This window comes from Melopsittacus undulatus, chromosome 9, assembly GCF_012275295.1.
Source record: "Melopsittacus undulatus isolate bMelUnd1 chromosome 9, bMelUnd1.mat.Z, whole genome shotgun sequence".
Lineage (NCBI taxonomy): Eukaryota > Metazoa > Chordata > Aves > Psittaciformes > Psittaculidae > Melopsittacus > Melopsittacus undulatus.
This window is the reverse complement of record NC_047535.1, coordinates 15,684,685-15,699,746: the sequence shown is the minus strand read 5'-3', so window position 1 is coordinate 15,699,746 and position 15,062 is coordinate 15,684,685. Positions and strand designations below refer to the sequence as shown.

The 15,062-nt window shown below is 37.0% G+C and overlaps 1 protein-coding gene across 1 annotated transcript in view; it reads right to left on the bottom strand.

Moving 5' to 3' along the window:
- VPS13C (vacuolar protein sorting 13 homolog C) overlaps positions 1 to 15,062 on the bottom strand; it is an 88,410-nt gene that overhangs the window by 21,122 nt on the left and 52,226 nt on the right. The window contains exons 51-68 of the mRNA XM_005145751.3: positions 14,078 to 14,316; positions 12,822 to 13,051; positions 12,603 to 12,695; positions 11,685 to 12,050; positions 10,388 to 10,477; positions 9,845 to 10,000; positions 8,738 to 9,002; positions 8,316 to 8,473; positions 7,670 to 7,791; positions 7,136 to 7,430; positions 6,006 to 6,395; positions 5,707 to 5,811; positions 4,798 to 4,962; positions 4,352 to 4,480; positions 2,537 to 2,670; positions 2,062 to 2,188; positions 890 to 1,125; positions 450 to 600 (exon numbers count right to left, since the gene is read on the bottom strand). Coding sequence (XP_005145808.2) covers positions 450 to 600; positions 890 to 1,125; positions 2,062 to 2,188; positions 2,537 to 2,670; positions 4,352 to 4,480; positions 4,798 to 4,962; positions 5,707 to 5,811; positions 6,006 to 6,395; positions 7,136 to 7,430; positions 7,670 to 7,791; positions 8,316 to 8,473; positions 8,738 to 9,002; positions 9,845 to 10,000; positions 10,388 to 10,477; positions 11,685 to 12,050; positions 12,603 to 12,695; positions 12,822 to 13,051; positions 14,078 to 14,316 — 3,451 coding nt within the window. The remainder of the gene's footprint in view (positions 1 to 449; positions 601 to 889; positions 1,126 to 2,061; positions 2,189 to 2,536; positions 2,671 to 4,351; positions 4,481 to 4,797; positions 4,963 to 5,706; positions 5,812 to 6,005; positions 6,396 to 7,135; positions 7,431 to 7,669; positions 7,792 to 8,315; positions 8,474 to 8,737; positions 9,003 to 9,844; positions 10,001 to 10,387; positions 10,478 to 11,684; positions 12,051 to 12,602; positions 12,696 to 12,821; positions 13,052 to 14,077; positions 14,317 to 15,062) is intronic.

Below are 15,062 nucleotides of genomic sequence, written 5' to 3'. Positions count from 1 at the left end.
ATGTATAATTAATATCTGAAAAATTTCAACTAAGTGTATTAATTTCCAGAGTCTTTGAGCACTATAGACCCCTTCATCATACCAAGTCATGGGAACTGCAGCTTACTAAGAAGCTAAAATCAAGATCTGCAAAGAATTTAAGTTACATCCCTGAGAACATAGGTTCATTACTAACATGCACACACCAAGCAATCTTTTCTACCACACAAAAGCTAAACTCTTTGAGATTCTTTCTTCATAATACAAGTCTCCAAAACACCTCAATACTGCCTCTGCATTGCCTCCATACCAAAATATTCTCCTGTGTACAATATGAAACCATTCCAAAAAAGAGCTTGCTCTTTTCCACATTTCTGTTAGAGCAGCATCTATCCTTAGCATCACAGAAATCTGTTTTAACAGTTACACATATTCTGCAATCATCCTGACTCTGAAACCTCAGAACATACCTCAACATTGCTGTCTAGTTTAAGCCAACCTGGAGCTTGGGAAGCAGTCTTACAAAGATACTTCTGATAGGCTTGTTCCAACAGATTTATTTGCTTTTGATTAAATGGTTTCCACTTGTGCTTCTGTTTCTGTTCCCAAACAACACCAGAACTGCAAAACAAATAATAAGGTTAATACCTTAAAAGTAGTGAAACCTTTCCTATGCAAAACTATTGTTTACTATTTTTTTAATGGAATCTAAGACAGAAGGCAGTTAAATCCTATATACTCATATTGCATAACAGGAATAAAGGCAGAACTTTATTTTATTTTAAAAGGATTCATTTATATTAATTTCATTTGAAAGATATTGCCTTCAACTCAACTGTACTGCTAACACTACTATATGCTGTCAAATTTTGGTTATTCAAAGGAATAGTTAGGCCTTCATGTGCAGTACCTAGTAATTCCTATATAGGAGATTTCTTTTTTATTTTCATTGTTAACAAGAGAAAGTCCAAGACTGTGGATTGACAAGTTTATTTCTTGATCAGGTTGCTCCAGCTCCTCTGCTTGTCGTGCTTTAGAAACTAATGCAACATCATCTGTGAAAAGTAGCACTCGTTGGCGACCATCCAGGAAGGACACCCAGTGTATTTGAGTATTTGCATTGTAAGGGAATTGGCCACATTCATCCTGTATTAGGAGGGAGAGAAAAAGAAGTATGTGTGTGTGTGTATATATATATACATATATATATATATAGTATATCATAGGAGTAAATCCATGAAGTACTGAACTCCAGGGAGTTCAGCTGTGAGAAACCAAATCCATTCCCAGTATAACTAAAATACAAACTTGCTTTCCTGTCCCTACTTTTAACTACCAATATTCTCAGTTTTCTTAACTCTGTGCCTAGTCAATGGAAAAAGCAAGCCACCTCTGAATGCAGAGTTTGGTAGAAGGTGCCAGAGAGCAGCTAATTAGAGACACAGGACTTTATTTAGCCTACTGACCAGCTAAGTGAGAAAAAGAAAAATATCTGTCTGCATCAATACTTGCTTCTCCATTCTTTAACCAATACTTGTGCCCAGTCTTACCCTCGATTTACTTCTTATTCTAGCTATAGTTTCCCTCTTTCCCCCACTCATTTTCTATCTAGATCACTGTAATTTTACCCCCACTTCATATTCACACATAATATCGCACAAGTTAGAAACACCAAAATAGCTCTTAGCAACTCCACGCAAGCATTCCCCGTAAGAACAGAGAGTCACAGTCAGGGGTTTTCTCCATATTCAGGGAAATTCTTTAGCCAAATGTAGCACTGCCGGCCAACTGGTGAATTACTCATCCTCTTTACTACTTAGATACATCCACAGCTCATACACTTTTTCCTTCTTCTTTCATATACAAGAAAGCCACAGAGAAAATGCAGGCTACAGTTTGTGTCCAGTCTTCCAATTACATTAATCTAAGCATCTAAAATCTTGCTACTTGAGAATAGGTTCAGACATTTCTCACAGGACAAGTGAGAAGCAAAGTTACTCAAGAAGCTTTCTCCCAGCTAATTTTAACCTTGTTATAGTCCTAGATTGGTTCAGCATTTACTTCTCCCCTTCTAAAATTTACCTTAAGCAGGTCATGTTCACCAAAATTTTGGGAGTAACCCCAAATCAGTTTTCTTGTTTTAGTCAGATCTGTCCATGCAAACAGGCACACTTGCTTTGGTTTCAACTCCATTTCTTCTTGTAATCCACTGCAAGTTCAAAGAAAATGAGTAAAATGACAGCATTCCTTGGTTAAGACCACTGATTGAAGTGGTGCAAGGAGATCACAGCACTCTACCCCTCCAGCCTTCCGGGGTGAGGCCTGAACAGCTGAGAGTATCCACTCCAAGCAAATGAACTACAATCTCTACTCGCCCTTTATTTCTCTGCAAAACTATGAGACTTCTTAAAAGTAGACAAAATTATTCTCTAAAATGATACAATAAAGAAAAGGACTTTTTCTATTTTTCAAGGTACCATAAAGGTAGGGAATCACTTTCTTCACAAAGGATGCCCCCTGGGTAAACAACCAAAGGTGAATTGTTTATTTCACGTACCTCTGTTTGTATCTGAGAGAGTCCCATGAAGTATGGTTAACAATAAGAGCTGGAGCAGCTCCCTCATGGTAATCTGAGAAGCTTATGACAGTAGAATGCTCAGAAACATTCACATCTACCAGCAAGCCCCCATTCTGGAGAGAAAGTTAGAAAAAAAGTTCAGTATTTGTTCTAGACATAAACTGAAGAAGGAACAGACTAAACTTATTTTTACATCAGTCTTACAGTGGTCTTTTACAAATCAAAAAAGGAAATGTACTCTACATTATCCAGTAACAGTAAGCTCAAACACACTGGACACTATCTTAAGACAGACAACAGGAACATCCACATAATATTTATTGATTTAGTTTCATTGAAAAATTATATTCTAATTATATCATTTTTAAGAATTACTTTATTTGCCTAAGTTCAGTAACAAGTAGAGGCAAATATACCCTTCGGTTTCTGTTACAAAACTTAACATGCTATTTAAAACCTGCAGTTTCCTGCATGGTCCTTAAAAATCTGAAAGACTGCTCTACACAAACATATTAAAGTCTTTAAAGGTACAATAAACATAACAATAACTGATCACTGAGCAGAAAAGTTCTGTTGATTAAAACCCTAAACAATTAATTCTTAAGTCTTTCTTCTAATGGCTTTCAAGATCGTGCTTTCTTCCAATATATTTGCATGATATTTCCAAGATACATATAGCACAATTTTTCTCATTTGCTTATACAAAGGAGGTACCTCATGCTTTCGCTTTTGAATACTCTCTTCAGATGTCTTTATCAAGTGCTTGTATAAGCAAGTTAAATTGACATTTTTGTTGGTAAGATCTGGAGAAGAGGTGGAAGGGGACACATCTACTTTTGAACAAGATGATTTTACAGATTGTTCAGCTCACATCAGAGAGATTTGAGAAATTATATTTAGTACTTTACATAGTAGTAGTAAAACCTCACTATATACAGGACTAGAAAGGATTCTCTTGCAGGGCTGAGCTATTTGCTATTACAGTCACAGAACGGTTTGGGTTGGAAGGGACCTTTAAAAACCTCATCTAGTTCCATGGGAAGGGACACCTTCCACTAGATCAGGCTGCTCAGAGCCCCATCCAGCCTGGCCTTGAACACTAAACACTTGAAGACTATTGTGAAACAGTGAAGAATACCCCCCCTCTCATCGCTGGTCTAATGAAGTGTAGCAGCAACAGATTACCAAATCACTGATGACATCTTGTTCCAAAAACATTTTTCCTAACTGTTTCAGCAAAAGTGGAGAGCTCAACTATCCTCATAGTCACCGGTATTTCAGCTAGTTATGATAAGCATCATCTCCAAAAACTTGTCTGATCATGCTGCATTTATATACATACTCCTTAATGCTAGGCTAGGGTAAGTTTTGAAATTATTAAAATTGAATCATAAATTATTTTAGCCATGAACTGTGTCTCCATGTATTAGCTTATCAAGAAACCAAGAAATACATTCTATTTTAGGATCTTTACACCAACTGAAGACATCTAAGAAATGCCCTACGCAAAGTAACACATAAGAGGTGGAGTATTCCATTTTTAGTTCAATAGCAATAGAGCTGTTCAGCTTCCTATAAGCTTGTCAAAACAAAATCAGTACTTCCCACAGCTATGAAAACATTAACAACATTGATTCCAACATTTTTTATGCAACAGAACTGAAGTGCACTGCACCAACAGCTTAAGGCACAAGGCTGCAATCTTGATCACTGTGGTGAGTCAAGCTTTCCTAAGTTCAATACCACAGGGCTAAAATCAAGTATTAAAACCAGATCCCAGAAAGCCAGTCTCACCAATTCTTCCAGCCTCAGCAGAGTACCATTATCCTGGGCTTTAAACAAGAATGGTCTGGATGTGATTTCATAGCCAACTACTCGTACACAAAGTTCACCAGATGAGTTTTCAGGCCAAAATGGAAGACACTGTAAAACATGAAACATGCATGACTTGATAGTTCATATATGTTCAATATAATAAGCCAGCAGTAAACCAAAGTCTTGTGGGACTAAACCTATTTCAAATGCCTTAGTTCTTACCACAGTACCTACTGATTAACAGCTCATCCACTGTTAGTAAGTTATCTAAAATGAAAGACTTGATGAATTTACTAACAAATGCAACCTGTGCTATTTAATTTACTCTGAGATGTAAAGTATCCATATCCTGCCATCAGAAATGACAGCTAGAGACCATTCATTTTTCTACAATAACTTCCAAAGGAAAAAACTGGAAACATTACCTCTGAAGCTGAGATATAATTCCATTTATTAGTTGGAAAAGAGCCATTAGGACCAATTTCTCCAACTTCTAGTTCCAGTGAGGATTTGTTTGCTATTGTGTAGAATGGAGTGAAGGTAACTACCCTGGTAAGGTTAAAAGTACTCATCTTGATGCTAACCCCCACCTGTTGAACAAGAACAAATTGAGCAAACAATCAACAAGCTTAAGAGAAAAGCCAGGATGGAAAACAAGAAAAGCCAACATTTCCTGCAAGTACAGACTAACATACAACACTCCTGTTCTGAACACCTACAACAGAAGAACCAAACAACACGCAGTAAAATGAGCAAACTATGCAACACAGTTAATGCAGTGGCAGAGAAACAGCTTTAGCTGTAGCATTTTCTAGCTGTAGCATTTTTTAGGGAGAATCCAACAGGAATGCCTCTACAGTAAATCAAGACAACCTAAAATGATCATATCATGAGAGATCAGTTACAGAGTACAGGGAAACACAACATCCCACATTACCTGCATAATATTATAAAGTAGGTCCTTTACTGTGCTTAATTGTGGAAATGTGGTCTTAAACAAGGCTGTTGAGTGGAGACCTAAACACTTGCAAACAATTTCTAATTTTGGATATGAACTCTCACATCCACTACACGAGTTCTCCTCTGTCTAATAGTATATACATTTGGGGTATAAGCCACATGTTTAGGAATTACACTGGAATGTCTACTGGTGAAACTACTTGTCACCTCATGCAGACCTGAATGGCTGGGGCATAAAACTTATTACCTTAGATGTTAAATACGATCATGATTTAAAAGCACTGCAAGTAGTGAAACAAAGGCCTTAAGAAGAAAAAGAAGACAAGCCAAAAGAACCCCACAAGAGCTCCACAAAACACAGAAAACTATCTTACCAGAAAGTCCATGTTATTAGCTGGACACCTGACACATCCATAGCTTCCTACAGTATCAAGGGAAAAGCTACTGGACCACGTGCTGGTTGAAACACATAACTGGATCTACACACAAAAAAAAACCATGGAAAGTACTTCAATAAATTAATTTTAATTTACAAAGAAGAAAGCAGCAGCCAAATAGAAGTCTACAGATTTAAATACTACCTAAAAATCCCCTTAAGCCAAATGTGTGTTTCCCCCCTCAGAGCAGGATTTTACACCACCACCACCACAACCAACACCTAAAATAAGCATACCTTATTTTTACTAAAAATATTTTTCTTTTTAAAGGAGAACAAAACAATATCTCTGTAGTCTGCTGGATGCTTCACATGAGTGTCTTCAGCTCGATACTGGAGAACACGGGAAGTCTTGTTGATTATCCAGTAAGGACTGAACACAGACAAGATCACGCGGCTTCCAATTCGCCTTGTATGTATGTAAATATCCACGGTCATCACTGTTGCAGAATGGGATGTGAAACACACAGAAAAAAATTCAGGCATCCCACTGTGGATTTTAAGATGCCCATGCCAGTCTTGTCCTTGATATTTCATCAATACAAGCTCCATTATTTCTCCATTGATTCTGGAATGAAAAACATCTGCAGCACTCCCTTCCATCAATTCATGAGCTTCTGCTGTTCCCTGTATCCAAATTAAAAGAGGCGGATGAAGTTTCTAATCTACAAAATTTAGGTATTCAGAAAACAGCATTTTATTCTTTTCTTGCAAGATGCATGTTTTGGATACCTTGGTAACAATCTAAATAAATGCCACAGCCAGCCACAGGAGTAGGACAAAACAGAAAAAATAGGATGATAGTTATAAATCATCACACCTTTTCTGTTTGCTAAAATCACTTAGCTGGCTTAAAAAAAAATTACTAGATACTGGAAATACTGGAAGACAAGGAAAAATAGTCTGTGTAACATCCCACAAAGAAATGTTCCCATTTGTGCAAGGGAGACCTTACAATAGTCCTTGGTAAAGAATCAGTACCAGAATGGAGAGAAGTTGTGTTTTCTACAGAGAAGAAAAGCTCCAGAGAAGAGAAGCATAAGCCTTTTCTTATGCCTCAACCTGTGAAACCAAAGTTATCTTACAAACCACAAACAGGATCTCAGGAAAACATAAAGGAGAAAAACCAATCCAGTGCAGAAGTCACATTTAAGAAGCAAGACAGTACTGGCCAGGTACACTGAAATTGAAAAGAACTAATCCCCAAAACTCCCAGAATCAATCCATCAGCTGACTCATTTACAATAGAAAATACAAAACCCAACATGCAGTATCTTCCACATGACATTCACTTCCACTTGTAAGTAGATAAAGCCTTATTTAAAATCAAATAAAGGATTTACAAATAAAACCATTAAATAACTTACCTCAAGTAAATACCTCAAGGAGTAAGGTAATAGATTCCTCATAGTCAGTGTAGGGTGAAGGTGGATAATGTAGGCAGGATCCCACTCCTCTCCGTAAGTTGAAATGAAGTTTAGGTCATCAGGTACAGCAGTTGAGCTGATGATTAGAGGCAAGAAGTTTGTCTCGGTGGCTGGGCACTGTAACAAGCACTTTACTTCATTGCTCCTATGTAGCTCTTCCCTCCAAGCAATGTAAGTTGTGGACTCTTTAAACTGACCCTCTAAGATTCCTGTTGGTTGAATGTATAGATGACACCTATGGGAAGAATCACAGAATAAGTAACATTACACAACAGCTTTGCATTGACAACTAACTTTATCCATTCTAGGACCCATTCAGAAAGGTTCTTGCAGCACACTAATTGCCTAGTAAAGGTAGCATTTTGGGGGTTTTTAGCCTAGTCCAGAAGAGTTTCAAGTGCAAATTTAAGCTTCCACACGCCGTATTTGTGCAGTCTCGCAAAGCTTAGCCCTCCAGAACAGAAAAAAATGTACCTGTATGAATGTAAAGGAACATGAAATTCCTCTTCTGGCTTGGATATGCCAATAGGCTCCAATGACATGGAGTCTCTAGCCAATTTATAGATCATAAATGGGATGGAGAAATGGTTCTTAATCTAGGATCAAAAAGCATAATTCTCATTACATTTCTATGATGCAAATTTCTAAAGGCAAAAGTATAAGTAACAACAAGGAAGAAAAAACGTTGGTAGATTTAAACAAACTCCTTTGGAAAAAAGGCTTCTGTGAATCTTAGTAAGAAATACAATTCTGAAGGAGAATGATATGCAAGTACATGAGAAAAATGCTACTTTAAAGTTAAATGAATTTAACTTAATTGTAATTGAAGACATGCTTAAAATGTCAAGTCACATAAGTAGCACATATTCCAACCTCAATGTTGAGGATATGGCAAAACCAAAAGTTTAAAGTAAAAACCAAACTTTTCATTTACCAGGAAGACACACACAAACAGAATACAGATAAAAAATCTTGTAACAGTGTGAATCACTTCTTAATAATTTGCCTTTAGGCAACTTTTTGATGTCAAAATAAAATGCATTAAGGAGGAAAAGCAAAGTTGCTCTGAGAGAGAAGCATTGATTTCAGCCTTTTGGTTTCTTTGGTTGTTTTTTTTTACCTGCAGAGGAGATCGTACAGTAATAACCTTATTTCCTTCCGTAGCATCTATCTGTACAATGATTGAGTCTGAATGATTAACAAGGTTTCTGACGTTGTACAGTCGTCGACCTGGTTTGGCTATGGGAATGTTTACCCCTTCTTTATATCCGTGAAGTCCTAATCCATAAAAATATATAAAAGTCTTATTAATTAAGCAAAACGCATCACATTACCATTTTCCAGTTGAACAAACTTATCTTCTCTAAACTCTACAACAACCAAGATCAAAGCACTTCCTGGCAAAAATACCTTGAAATGGGATTTGAGCACTCCTTCTGCATGCCTGCAGTACTTCTGAATCACATGGAATTTAAGCAAATTGACTCCCCCATCTTCCCATTCTTAACATGTCAAAACACACAGTGTTCCCTAGCATAATACCTAAAGTCAAGGAGAAGACAGAGCTTTCTTGTCGGTGTAATGCAGATAACTTTCCTCGTTGGGGCACTTCAAAACCAGAGTATTCCAGTTCCATGTTCTGACCAATTTCTATATCAGTCATGGTTTCTTTTCCAGCTGAACCAACTATCCGTATACCCGAGCTGGGAAGCACTTTGAGAGGAACACCTAGGGCATTTTTCACTACAAAAGGTGCTGTGTCTTTAAAGGAATAGTCAAACGTGGATGCTGTCCCTTCTGAAAATGCCTGTAATTAACAACATATATAAGGTGTCATACACAAATAGCCACATCAACATATATATAAAGGCTTTTAAAGACCATTCCCAGGAACCACCATCTTAAAGAAAAAAAAAATTATACATATATTATTACCTATGCTTTGTATAGCACTATTCAGGGAAGTAAAGTTTACTTCCCAAAAATATCATTACTATTCTGTGACTTGCAGCACATGTTGATGCTACAACAAGCATTCACACTCCCCATAGGGAATTTGCTTTAAGTTGTTGGATATTAAGAGAAAAATCAGATCTAGAGCACATAAGTCCCAAGTACATTTACCACATACATTCTTCATATTCAACCACAACTTACGCTTACAAACATTTGCTTGAATACACAGAAGCCATGGAAACTGACTGCCAATAGAGACTTACAGTGTAAGCAAGTACTAACTTAAAGAACTGTTACTCATTTAGAACTAAGAACTGAATAGCAATAACTCACATTCAGTAAAAATAACCTGCTTTAGTAGCCAAAATTTTTTCCCTCCCCCAAAAAAAGGGGTAAGAAAAGGAGCACAGGACATTCATAAGCACACCTACTATCACAAGAAAAAATAAAAAAATAGGAAAAAAATATATTTAACATACTAAACATTCTACTTCTATGATTTGAAGGCAAATACTGAAATTAATGCTTTTCTTAGTATTCTTTTAAGGAGAAAAGATGGAAGTAAATTTCTAACACAGAAACTTCTTTCAAAAGCTAGCATGAACCTTTTTGTTAACCCTAAAGGACTAATTAGAGCGAAAAAAACTTCCTACAGAACCACATAATTTGACACCTTCTGCCTGCTGGGACTACCTTAGCTAAATTACTGAATACAGCAAGACAACATTTGGATATCGTTATATTCATTGTATCCTTCGAAGATATGTTAACTGCAGTTTGTGGCTCAGGAAGAACAATGAAGTCATCTCCAGGCATCAAACTCCTCTCTTGGACAGGGTTAGTCTTCATCTAAAACAAAAATTGCATTAGGAAATTATGAGCACATACATTACTTCTCCTCTGTTGAAACAAAAAAATAAATGGACCTACGCTTCATAATTTCACCAAGCCAAAGAAAACCTGCTTTCCCACAGCATCCCTAACACCTTACACAAACAGAAATCATATACCACTTGCTTTCTTCTCTGGATGTGTGGTAACACATTACATTTTGCCCATGCATTAGCTTTATTCAGAAAAACCTTAAGATGTCTAAAGATTGACTTTTTATAATTTAAAATAGCCTGGCTCTGAAAGCAACAGCAATCAAGAGGTTCGTGTTCTGCCACATCAAACATTTTTAGTAAGAGCTGTCTGTTAAAACTTCTTCACAAAGTTTCAAGTCTGTTTACATACTTCCAGCTTTAAACTCCATTGCTTCTTTCCTCCTTCAATTTGTTCAATAAGCGGCTCCCACACTGCATAGGTTTCATTGTAATAATGTATCTAAAGAAAGAAACAAAATTAAATAAGACATAAAAATAAAGGACTGAGTTCCTTCCACTAACAGTATAAAAAAATATAGTGCTAAGAAAACAATCCATGTTCATTTCACATTTTGGAGGTCCATCTAGCATTAATTTTTAATAGCTTCAAAAATTAATACACAAATATGTAATGTATGATACATATTGCATAAGTGACATCATTTTTGAAGAACTGACAACCTGGCTTGCCTAAAGCAACCAGACAGCATGGTAACACCTCCAATTAAATACAATTAAGTCTCTACCCTTTCCGACACTGAGAGAATGACTTTGCAATCAGAAATCTCAGCACTAAAAGTAGTTTATTGTACTATGAAATAAAACCTAGTTTGAGAAAGCTTTAGTCTGAACCTGGTCCACTGGAACAATCATCTAACTCATAGCCTATACCTTCTTCTGGAAGCAGAGAGTGACTTCCCCCAGTTGTATGTGGTTAGGCATGTACTTTCCACAGCTTATTATGACAGGCACATCTAGCAGTGAAAGAAGGCTACTGGTACACCCAGTATAAAACAGAATATGAGGCACATTCCACAAACTGACAAAATACAAGATTTAGTTAATCTATCACACAGAGAAGCTGCAAACCTGGATGTATGAAATTTTAACATGCTGCCTCTCTGTAAAAGATTTATATCATCTTCAAATTACCATATCTTGGGGAAAAGAGTTTCAATAGCTGGCAAAACAAGTAAGATGTGATTATAATCGAAGCTGTAGAGAAGATTTTGAGCATAGAGTGGAAATTCTATCTTACCAATATACACAATGATACAGAAACGAAAGAGTGGTCAATAAGAGATAAATAAGAATAGTCAACTAAGCCAAGTTCACTGGTGTTACAGCAAGAAGTGAACATGCAAATACAATAGACAAAAAGGGAAGACTAGGCTATCCCACAGTAGTAATTGCCATTAAAATCTGCCACTGATTGCAAAGATTCTCTAAAAAACACATTATGCATAGGGGTTGGACTAGATGATCTTTCGAGGTCCCTTCCAACCCTTGGGATCCTGTGGGATTCTGTGACTACTAACAAACTCCAAAGAGCATTACAATTTAAACCTATTATCAATTTAGCACATAGAAAGTGTACTGAACAGCTAGTTGAATGTCATGAAACATGCAGAAGTGTTTTAAACTGCTAACAAGTTGATTCTACATACCTCCAGTGACATATCAGCAGTGACTGCCATCATTGAGGACCAGTTTTTAAGGACACCTGAAAACACAGATTCAACTAACAATAAAGGGACAGTACGATGACCCAGACCACATTCCAAGGTAATCTGAACAGATTTCACTACAATGTCAAATTTCTCCTGTTTCAAAATATGTTCACGGTCTGTAAAAGTTTCCGTTGCTTCCGTGGCTACATCAACACCAAGAAACCAAGCATTGCACTCATCTATAGGCTTCACTTGCCACAAGTTCTCAGGAACTTCAGTCACTCCTCTAGAATCCTCCTCTGTTGGTTTGGGCTTTATGGCAGCCATAATGGTCATTACAGTGTTCAGAATTATTGGTGAGATCTTGAACAAAGAAAACAAAAAAAAAAATCCCCTACAGCTCAAAACATTTTAAAACTGATTAGCATATAAAAGATACCATCAATGGAAACTACAAAGATCATTCAAGTTCTTTATACAGGTAGGCAGCATTAAAGGCCCTTATAAAAGATGCAACTTAATCATGCAAATCATGTTAACAGCCTTAATTGTATATGCACTTGTGTGCATACTTCTGCTTATAAATCTTTCTGAAGAGAAAAGCAGTGGTAGAGGCAGCAGTGGGAAAGGGTTGTTTCATAAATTTGAAAGAAACTGGTAGCAGGAAGCCCAGTATCTGAAGTTTTTAGATTAGTCCTTTTTTTTGGCAAGAATTTGTCAAAATAAGGAACATGTAATGATTGCTTTCTAACCCAGAGCAGCATTAAAAAGGATAAACAGCTAATTCTGGCATTCAACTCATAGGGAAAACGGAAATTTTAAATAGCAATATATAAAGTTAAAAAAAAACAACAAACAACCAAGCTACAGCTTGAGAAACACCCAGTCCTCCAAAGACAGTTTCAATCATCTTACCTTTACAGTAAATTCTTCTATTGTTACTACCACGGTTTGCATCCCTGAGGCATGCATCATATTTTCCATGACCAAAGAACATGGCCGTAACACCTGAGCAAAAAATTAATTTGATTATTAATATAGCTCCCGTTCTTGTAATTTTTATTCCCATAATAGAACAAAGGGATGCTGCTTCCATAAAACACCACATTTCAGAGTAACAACATTCTTTCTCACCGTAGTAACGCCATTATCTTGTTTTGGTTTGAGAAAAGCACAGGCCAACACTTTGAAGCCCTTCACTTGAGCAGTCATCCTTTGTGCAAGCTTTCCAGATGTCAGAGAAAAATCACATTGGAAGGAAACTTTTAAGGCAGGGGCATCAGCATTGGTCAAATTAGCAACAAACACAATTTCTGGATCTAGGATCACAGCTTTTATTGACATATTTGGCCGTGTAGATATTTCTGCGAAGTAAAAAAACCCATTGAATATAAGATGTTTGAAAGCATTATCATGCACATAATACCTGAACCATGAATAAAAATTGCTACATAATTCAGAGGTACAAATTTAACAAATAATGTTTCAATTTTTACAGGAATACACTGCTGAAACTGAACAGGACACGATGTTCAGAAATGAGCAGCTAACTGGTCACAAGTTTTGTTTTGAAGAAGCTCTTTGTTTCAACATTATAAAAGAACAGTATTAGCTCTATACACTGTAGTCAACCTAAGCCAAGTTAGAAATAGTTATCTTGTGGCTCAATTCCTAAAGTAACTAACTTCTTTAGAGTGAAGATTTACTAACTGAAACCAAATCAGCAATATACAATTCCTTGTCTGAACACTCAGTCTCCAAATAAAAGGAGAGAATCTTAACATATTTATCCAAGTTAAAAGCAAGACAGTCTAACCTAGTGATGGATTCAAGTCACTTTGGTTCTGAGTGATAGGCATTATGGTGGTGTGTGACGCTCCTGCACACTAGGGCTCACTGTAAGGGTTACTCACATCTAGCAATTGCTGGCAATATCAGATTATCACATCTATTCAATGGAACTGGTGCCAAATCGAGGTTAGGTGCACTAAAGGAAAAGCAAAGCAAGCTACTTGCAGCCACTAACAGAGTTGGGTAGTCCTGAGAGTAAGTTGTTCTTTCTAAATCCTTAACTACTTTATACGTGGCACTTTTTATCTTAAAGATGTTTCCTTTGCAATATTACATTGCAAAGGAATGAAATAAATCCTATTTAGCATGAGTGATTTTTTGTATTTAGCTCTGCTGAAGAGCACAACTCTACTGATCAGTCTTACAACTACTATGGCTTAAAACAATGGTATAAGTGGGCAATTTGCACATTGTGAAGAATAAACTTCTTAAGTCTGACATCAAGATTACATTTTAAATACTTAAGGATGATTTATTTTCAGGATGAAGTTTGTAAAGGCGGGGAGTTGAGGTGGGAAATGGAAATAAGTTTTACAGACCTGTTTCTGGCTTGGATTTCCCAGGAGCAATATGCTTTAATTGCAACTGTGCAGATCTTTCAGTTGAGGATGCTGGCAGTGAGTTAATGAAAAAATCTGCTACTGTCAACAAAAACTCCATACTGGCACATATGTAGAGCTTGTCAAGGACAGCAACGACTTCAGTTCCATTTTTATCCTGCTTGTAGTTTATATCTATCATAGATGTGTCACTTGTGTCATCTTTCTTGTCTATCATTCTAGAAAACAAGTTTAATCAGAAAAATTTCAAACACCAGAGCACACAAATCTAGAAAAACAAGGATGTGTTAGTGCAATTTTTTCCTTCTCATGCCATTTGTAAATAAGAATTACAATAAGCGATCTATGTTTCCTCCAGGAATAATAAGGCATACACTTCCTCAGCAATTTCAATTTAAAATCCATGTGCTACAGTTCTGCACCAGCATATGTGGCATGTACCAATCAGACTGAAGTTTCAGTGCACAGATACCTCTTAGCTGAGACTGGTTCCTCTCTACTCAGCTGTTCTACATGGCTTACTGTAATATTTCCATGCAGGGGTTGGAACTATATAATCTTTAAGGTCCCTTCCAACCAAAACCATAATATGATTCAATCCTCCCAGACATTTGTATACTTTGGCCTCTTCAGGAACCTGCTTAGCAAGGTTCCATGGGATATACCCCTAGAGGGCAGGGGCGCCCAAGACTCTTGGTTAATATTCAAGGATCACCTGCTACAAGCTCAGGAGTGTTGCATCCCGACTAGAAGGAAGTGCAGCAGAAGGGCCAGGAGACCCCCTTGGATGGATAAGGAGCTACTGAGAAAAATTCACAGGAAAATAGAGCCTTATAAAAGGTGGAAACAAGGACAGGTGGCCTGGGATGAATACAGGGATGTTGTCAGGGAAGTTAGGGACCGTGTTAGGAAAGCTAAGGCCCACTTAGAGCTAAACTTGGCAAGGGATGTTAAAGATAACAGG